Source organism: Urocitellus parryii, chromosome 5, assembly GCF_045843805.1.
Source record: "Urocitellus parryii isolate mUroPar1 chromosome 5, mUroPar1.hap1, whole genome shotgun sequence".
In the NCBI taxonomy this organism is placed as follows: Eukaryota; Metazoa; Chordata; class Mammalia; order Rodentia; family Sciuridae; genus Urocitellus; species Urocitellus parryii.
This window is the reverse complement of record NC_135535.1, coordinates 14,364,330-14,373,286: the sequence shown is the minus strand read 5'-3', so window position 1 is coordinate 14,373,286 and position 8,957 is coordinate 14,364,330. Positions and strand designations below refer to the sequence as shown.

Sequence of the window (8,957 nt, the reverse complement as noted above, 5' to 3'; positions counted from 1 at the left end):
ATATATGCTTGCAGCTGAGAAAGACAATCCTGTTTGAAAAAGCACCACACCTGAACGTTTGTAATGTCTCATAATGAATCTGTGGATATACATCAAGTAACTTTCCTGTTAGAAAAGAGCATCCCAAAGAATGAAACGTGACATTTTATCATTTATTCCCCCAAACACTTATAGGGACACCTTTAAAGGCCAGAAATATGCAACAAAGATGAATCAACCAGTGTCCCTATGGATGGTCGGGGCTTCCCCATCTGGACTTCTTTGGTGATTAAATCTTCTATGATCATGCTTATATTCTTGTTTGTTTGTTTGGTTTCGTTTCTTGAGACAGGGTCTCACTGAGTGGCACAGGCTGGACTTGAAGTCCTCCTACCTTCAGCCTCCCCAGTAGCTGGATTATAGGCACACACTGCACCCATTTATAATGGTGCTATTAAAGGCAACATCTCTTGCTAGTTGAGATAAGAAAGCTCTAAGTGATTTCAGTTTCTAGCGCTGCCTCAGGTTGAGAACAACAGTTTTGGAGTCAGGAAGACTTGGATTCAGTTTCTATCTGTGCAATTTTCTAGCTTTGGGTGATATATCCCTTTTAGTCTCTATTTTCTCATGTATAAAATGGGATCACAATTCCTCATAGAATGGTTTTGAAGATTAAATTACATGATACTAAAAAAGTAACCAGCATAGGGCTTGGCTGATGGTAAGTGGCTTTCTTCCACCTCTGCCCCTCAACTAGACTCTAAGGCCTGCAAAAGCAGATTGTAGTTTCTGTTAAAATTTCGTACATTATTCACACTGGTTCCCCTCTCCTCCTCTGCCCCAGTTTCACCCCATTTATTCGATGCTGTCACACTATCATTATCCACTGTGAATTGTTTAGGTCCAGTACTTTTTGCTGCCATTTTATTGAGTCATGAGGGGAAACATCTCCAAACTTAAACAAATGATGTGACCTCCAGAGTGTCCTATAGTTACCCTCTCACCAGAAAGTTTTAAGAGGAAAAGGAACTCTTTTAAAATCAAGCCTTGATATCTGCATAGCCTCAGTTTTTTTTGTTAGTGTTAAACTAAATCCTTTTCTTTGACATATGTTATTAAAATACATTCAGGACAGGAAATCTCCCAAATAATTTTTAAAAAATTGACATTGATAGAAAACAATTTTAATTAACACAGGGGATGGTAACAGTGAATATAAAACATAAAATCCAACATGCAGGTGGGGGAAGAACTCGAAGGAGCTCTAGGATCTGCACAGATAACAACCCATACAAATACAGACCTTGAGAGTTTCTGACCCACTTGGTCAGAAGTACATGCTTAGCTCTTGTCCCCAGAACCTTATAAACACAGGCACACAACATGCTCACACTCACAGTCAAACCCCTGCCCCTCCACACATAGCGCGCGTGTGCGCACACACACACACACACACCCATCCCTCCCCCCCCTCATTCAGCCCTTTAACAGGCCTCGCTCTGTGTCCCAGAAGCCTCCCAAAAGATAACGTTCTGCCTAAGTAATGCACAAGGTGTGCCTTGTTTTCTCCCTCCTGGTTTACAGTAGCTGTGGGATCAGGAGTCATTTCCTTCCTGGGGCGCGGGGTGAACAGGCAGTCAAGGGGTTGCCTTCCCCGTCCACTGTCCATTTAGCAGGCTCAGGTCTTCCCAACCATGGAAACTTGGCTGCTGTTTGGAGGGTGATTCATACTTCAGGTCGGTGGAAATTAACAGGAAACCCTGAAAAGGGGACAGCAATGAAGAGAGCATCAGATTTGGGGCCCGTCTAGGTTTGCCTAAGGGTGAGGGAAACATGGTGTCTTTACTGCATCCTGAGGCATCAAGCCTTTCCCAACATCTGGCCCTCTTTTTGAGGACCTCAGATATAGGAGGAAGTTATGGAAGATTGTCATCAGATGTGACCTAAGTATTGGAAGTTGGGGGGAGAGAGAGGCAGGGAGGTTAGAAGCGCTGGGGAGTGTAGAGGATTGAAGATTCCTTCAGAAACTTATTTCCACCTCCCCAATCAGACAACGCCAAAAAGGGGGAGAAGATATTATGAAGTTAGTTAATGATGATTAGCCAGGAAACAGTTCTCAACGGACCTCAGAGCCCAGAGAAGGGTCTTCAGAGGAAAGTCATTGGGAGAACTAGAAGAGCCAATCTGAACCCTTTTCCAGCTACCTGAACCACTTTACCTCTCTGAATCTCATCGTCCTCATCTGTAAAATGAGATTAATAATCTCCGCCTTAGAGCTTGTCTTTTGGAGTAAATTGTGTAAAATGCATCAAAGAATATCTTCTTGCCGAACACAGTGGCACAGGCCTGAAATCCTAGAGACTTGGGAGGCTGAACCAGGAGGACTGCAAGTAGGAGGTCAGCCTCGGCACCAAATAAAAAAGTGAAGGGCTAGGGATATAGTTCAGTGGTAGAAAGCCCCCTTTTGTTAAAAACGGGGGGGGGGGAAGAATATCTTCCTATACTGTGGTGTGAATAAATTTGGCTAAGCAAAACTGAACTTGATCTGATTTTTAAACATTTCATTGGTAATTGCAAATGTTAAGAGTTGAATGTTTTATTTATAAGATTCCTTGGTTTGGGAAAAACAGTACATATAAAACTAAAACAAAAAATAAACAAAATAAAAGGAAGCTTATTCTATCATGAAAAGAAATGGATCAGTTAGAGGAGATTGAAAATCTTACCTCCAAAACTTCGATGTCTGAATTGACGAACGAGAGTTTATGCGGGTTAGGCAGAGGAAATCCCTGCTGCAATCTTGCTAAAATATAGAAAGATATAAGATAACTAGGCATGGGCACAGACATTTTGGCAAACTTTTTAGCAAGAGACAAACAAGAAGCTTTTAAATAATTTATTTCTTCATTCCTCCTGATAAGTCCCAAGGATTTTTCTGGAAGACTCGTTAATTCACCTTTGTTTGATAAAAATGCATCTGCAATCATGTGCATTTGGACATCAGAAACCACTTTATGCTTACCCAAAATATATTTTGAAAATTCCTAATTGGTGGGTCCTGAGAACATTTTGGTGTCTAATATATAAAAAAAAAAAACCAGTATTTTAACTAAGTTGAACTCCAGATGCTGCAGTTTGTGAATAATTGGAGGGCGGGGAGAGGCCCTGGACTGTCATTCAATAAACTGTTTATCCAGATAACCACAGGGGTACTTCGTAGGGAGAATCATCTCATTTCGGACACTCTTCACTAAGGAGCGTGGTCTTGATCTCGTTCACTCAGCCAGAGGTGATGCTGAGTTTACAGAATGAGTTGCTTACAAGGCTTGGACCTGACATAAGTGATTTCAGAACCCTATTGTGGAGGGTCCACCCTGTAAATTTCTGGCTCTGGTCTGGATTCCTAAAAACGTTTTTAAAGTGGAAAGTCCCAAACAATCCCCAACAGTTAGCCATTATCAGAGTCGTGTCATTTCCCAAGAATCCCTTACTGTTGGCCAGTGGGAGGACTCCAAAGTGAAGGATGGAGGACAGAATATTCTCAAACCTCACGACCTGAAAAGAAAGAGGAAACCGCATCAGTTGCCAAATCGGGCCGTTTGCAAATCCCACGCCTGGTTTGCACATGTCCTTTCCAGGAACTCACCAGGACAGAAAGCAATAACGAGAGTTTCTCACCAGGATATATTTTCTTTGTGGGAAATCTTATGACGGTTTCCTAACTATTTTTCCCACTGGGGATAAGCATTTCTGTTTCCCTTTACACTGGACCTTGGTGACAGCAAATGCACGGAACCACACGGTGGAAGCCAGTGCAGCAGCTTAGCTATCCACCAAGAAGGATAATCAAGAATTAAGAGAGTTCCCAAACAGCAGTCTTCCCTTTCTTTATTGGAAACCTCAACCACAGAAGTTCATTTGCTTTATGTTATGCTCTGAAGTTAGTTGCACCATCAGAACATCCAGTTTATCTTTAATAAACATGTTGGCTCTTGGGGAGATTTAGGTGTTAAAAATAAATGAATCAAAGCCAGTCGTGGTGGCCAATGCCTGTCATCTCAGTGGCTCTGGAGGCTGAGGCAGAAGGATCTAAGTTCAGAGCCAGCCTCAACAACTTAGCGAGACCCTGTCTCTAAACAAAACCTAAAAAGGGCTGAGGAGGTGGTTCAGTGGTTGAGCACTCTTGGACTCAATCCCCAGTACCAAAGAATAAAAATTAAAAAAAAAAATGATTCAGGATGAACATAAATTCACTGGGTGAATCCTTTTCAAGCATCCTATATGCTGAGCAATAAAAACCTCCTTGTATCATAGCAATTCTGGCTTTGAAGCCAGACTTCCTGCATTTCCTCTTTCTCTTAACATTCACTATGTGATGTTGGGCAAGTTACTTAACCTCTCTATGCCTCAATTTCCTCAACTGTAAAATGAAGATAATAATAGTTAACCATATTAATAATCTCATAAGGCGGGTCATCAGGATCAAACAAGCTCATAATATGTCAAATGCCTCTTATAAACAATTGCCATCTTATCCTGAAATGCCCCATGGTTAGTACATTATGTTGTTGATACGAAGTAGTTTACTGGGGTCTTCCAGGAAGAGTTGGATGCCTTTTGCTTCCCCATTGGTTTCAGGAAATAGTATTTGTGAGAAAGTCACCTCTGTCTTCTCATTGACTAGATTCTCTCTTATCACGCTCAGAATGAAAGACAGGCTCTAGTTAGGCTACGCCCTGGGGTGCTAACCAACAGAGCTTAATATGATGCTGGTATTTTAGACCTCAGTGTCTCCCATGAAAGGTCTGACTCATTTTCCAGCTTATGGACCCAATCCTACTGAATTCTAATCTTTCCAAGCTGAAAATTAGGGTGCTTCTCTAAAATTAAACAAGCAAACAAAATCTTGTTTGGCCTCCTGGTTCAATCCTCAGACTTTCTGGCTTATCCCCCTGCCCCCATGTATTCCTATCTTATTACCATGTTTCTGTTGAATATGGCAGTGATTAACTCAGTTCCTCCCATCTCCCACACGCTGCCTTGATGTGAGGTTAAGTGACTCGTCCTAGGCCACAGAGCAGCCAATGTGCTGAGTGAATTCCACACGTAGTTTCAGCTAATCTCTCCACAAGGCTGACATTCTGATCCCCGCCTCCATACTTGCCTGCACTGCCCATTCTGATGTATTTTTTTCTATAGTATGTTTCATTATGTACAATATATATTTGTTTGTTGTCTGTATCTTCTCTCAGCCACATACACATATGCACACTCTCACACCTTCTAGAACAAGGTTTCCAAATAATGGTACTATTGGCATTTGGGGATGGCCTAATTCGATGTTGTGGGGGGTCTGTCTTGTGCACTTTGGGATGCCCGGCAGCACCCCTGACCTCTGTCCTTAGAGCATTCCTTTTCCTACCCCAGGCTATAATAATGAAAAAGTTCTTCAGACATCGCCAGGTGTCCCTGGTGGGCTTACGTGGACCCTCGTTTAAGCATACCCTGGAATATAAGTGCCAGGAGGGTAGGCATTTTCTGTTTTCTCTAGAACAGTGCCAGGCTCCCTAATTATTTATAAATAAATGAATGATATTAAGAGTCAACATTTGTACAGGGTTGAGAGTGAACTAGTCACTGTTGCCCTCAGGTGTTGTGACACTGAAATCCATGTATCAACTTCTGTATGATAAATGAAAATAGTGATTCGACCTTGAAGCCTGAGGGCAGGGGTTTTCCAAGTCGCTTGTTGGGGTGTCCCCTCCCAAGCAGGAGGTCCCCAGGCTGGGCTCCCCACTCCACAAAGGCATGCACACAGCCAGCCTTGGCCTAATTTTAGGAGACAGGTAGAAGGTGTTTGAAGAATAAACCTGATCATGGCCCCATAATTTACACATAGCTTCTTCCTTTGGGTTTTTGGATCTTAAATTTAAATCTATAGAATTATTTTATCCAGAAAATGGGATTTTTGAGAATACCTGTTTTCCTAGCATTACACAATCTTAACAGTCTCTGGAGTTCTTTAAAAAGTGTTTCTACGTAAATAAAAGCACATCAGAGAGCTAAGCAGCTCACTAGATGAGCAGCTGCATCAAGGATTTCAAGGTTAAGACGGGCAGTCCTGGAGAATGTAGGCAATGTGTAGAATTCTCAGTCTTCCCCTTCCAGGGAGCCCTGAGGGGTCAGATCCCTACCTTAATATCGTTGCGACTGGACTCTGGCAAAGACAGGCGGAATCTGCAAGGAAACAAGAAAAGCGAAGGGGGGATATTTAAAAAACATAAAAAGCAGAACAAGAAAAAAGGGAATTTTTTTAAGCTCAAAAAGTCACTAGCTTTTTTCTTTCTTTCTTTCTTTTCCTTTTTTTTTTTTTTTTTTGTGGTGCTGGGATTGAACTCAGGGCTTTGTTCATGCGAGGAGGCAAGCACTCCACCAACTGAGCTATATCCCCAATCCAGTCACTAGTTTAAAAAAATAAAAACAAACTTGAAAGGGCATGGATTACATCTTCTACCCCTGAATTTTGCTGCTTAGAAAGCAAAACAGGTGTATTGGAGCTTCCCATTTATATGTACAATTTCCATGTTTTTGTGTATCAGTTAAAGAGTAAATAAAGGGGCTGGGGTTGTGGCTCAGTGGAAGAGAGCTTGCCTAGCATGGTTGAGGCACTCGGTTCGATCCTTAGCACCACATAAAAAAAAATCCTAAAAATAAAATAAAGGTATTGTGTCCTACAACTAAAAGTATATATATATATATATTTAAAAAGTAGGGGCTGGGGCTGGGGCTCAGCAGTAGAGTGCTCGCATGTGTGGGGCCCTGGGTTTGATCCTCAGCACCACACAAAAATAAACAAAATAGAGGTATTGTGTCCAACTACAACTAAAAATAAATAAATAAATATTTAAAAAGTAAATAAAGAGGGCTGGGGCTGTAGCTCAGTGGCAGAGCACTAGTCTAGCATGTGTGAGGCACTGGGTTCCATCCTTAGCACCACATAAAAATAAAACAAATGAAATAAAGATATGCTGTCCACCTACAACGACAAAAAAAATTAAAAAAGTAAATAAAGATAAAAATATATTCTCTTAAAAAAAAGAAGCAAAGCAACAAGCAGAAGGCTTGAGCATGTAGCCAGAGTGGCTGCCCAAATACACTTGCTTACACATGGGACTCACAGTTGGCAAACTCAGTGCGGAACAATGGTAAGGAATAGTTTTCAGGCCTGTTGGCTCTGAACTCAACCTTAAAACTTCCTTGATCCTTTATTATGATCCCAGTAACTCTTTCTGTGCTCAGTCTTGGTGACACCCCTCAGAGGGCTGTGTTATTCATGCCATTTAGAAAGCGGCTCCGTGGTAACACAGAAGGGAACTTTAGCCAAGAGCCATCTGATGGGCACAGGTGCAGGGTGACTGCCAGCACAATGCCTCCGTCTCAATGTCATTTCTGCTTATTCCCTAATCTCCGGATCTTAATTTTCTCAACTATAAAATAGGGATAATATCTAGTTTATAGGGCTGTTGTGCAAATTGAATGAGATAATGCACATAAAATGCTTAGTCTCTATAAACATGAGCCATTTTTATCATGAGCAGAAATACCAAATGCCAGCACATATTGTCCTTGATACTCTTGGTCAAATATCAAGAAAGTGTCTGCTATAGGTCCAAGTAATACGATACTCCCTCCCCAATATGCCTGGTAAGGGTGGATGTCACATGTCCTGATGTTTGATATTTTATGGGAACATTCAGAAGAGGAGCTCACAGCCAACATTGTCCCTGTTCCAGTTTTGCTAAGGGCTGATCCCGAGGTAGCTCCCCCAACATGCTGGCTTGATTTCCTGTGCAATAGTAATGGGAAGAAGTAGTGATCTGCAGGCAGGACCACTTCATTTTGCAGGTAGGAAAAGTGACATACAAAGAGGGGCAACATGAATAGTGGATTTTGGAACTCAGATCTCTTGGTGTTCATCTTAGAGTGCCCTTCCTTTAAAGGATGTTACTTTGTTACTTTGTATCACTTTCCTCCTTAGTCTTCTGTGGCTCACTCCTGCCCAGATCTAGGGCCTCCCTTCTGCATCAGCCTTCTGTTGAGCCTCTTGGTCTCCTGACTTGAGGCTCTGTAATCTGTCCTCCACACCTTCCCAGAGTGAGGGGTATTACAGGCATGTCTGATGAGCACACTCCTGATCAAAATTCTTTCTTTACCCTGGCTTTTTTTTTTTTTTTTTTTTTTTTACTTTCTGTACCCTGGCTCCTAGCTCCCTTTTTAGCCTCATCTCTTTATTCTCTATCTTGAATTTTATCCTCACTAACCCAGAATTGTTTGTTGCTATGGTTTTTTTTTTTTTTCATTCATTCACTGGACACTGTAGACCTGAGGTTAAAAAAGGTAGTGGCTTCAAAACATACCAAAAAATCCTGAAAAATTAATATGTACAAAAAGTAACACTATGGGGCTGGGGTTGTGGCTCAGCAGTAGAGTGCTCGCCTAGCAAGTGCGGGGCCCTGGGTTCAATCCTCAGCCCCACATATAAATAAATAAATAAATAAATAAATAAAATAAAGGTATTGGGTCCAACTACAACTAAAAAATATTTTAAAAAAAGTAACACTATGGCCATTGATCACTTCCCTCAGCACCATTCATAGTTAGATACAAATTAACTTTAATGTTGGCTACATCTGAATATATGCAATAGAGTTTTGGACTGGAGTCTCCAAAAATTAGAGTAACCAAGGAAGATCTTAAAAGAACTTGGAGATATGTCCCTGTATATTCCGCAATACTTTGCCCTCTCTGCCTGGGCTCACGCTGCTTCATGATCCTTGTCCTTTCCCTTTCTCTTTCGCTGGTTAACTCTTTTTAATCAATTAAAATTTAGCTTGAGATGGTGGAATGTGATAGACATCATTATCCAAAGTACATGTATGAAGACAGGAATTGGTGTCAACATACTTTTTGTACAACCA

General features: G+C 41.5%; 1 protein-coding gene across 1 annotated transcript in view; it reads right to left on the bottom strand.

The window, feature by feature from the left end:
• Positions 1 to 1,616: 1,616 nt before the first annotated feature.
• Bpifc (BPI fold containing family C) overlaps positions 1,617 to 8,957 on the bottom strand; it is a 32,801-nt gene continuing 25,460 nt past the window's right edge. Inside the window, exons 12-15 of the mRNA XM_026398640.2 lie at positions 6,174 to 6,216; positions 3,471 to 3,534; positions 2,706 to 2,782; positions 1,617 to 1,739 (exon numbers count right to left, since the gene is read on the bottom strand). Coding sequence (XP_026254425.2) covers positions 1,617 to 1,739; positions 2,706 to 2,782; positions 3,471 to 3,534; positions 6,174 to 6,216 — 307 coding nt within the window. The remainder of the gene's footprint in view (positions 1,740 to 2,705; positions 2,783 to 3,470; positions 3,535 to 6,173; positions 6,217 to 8,957) is intronic.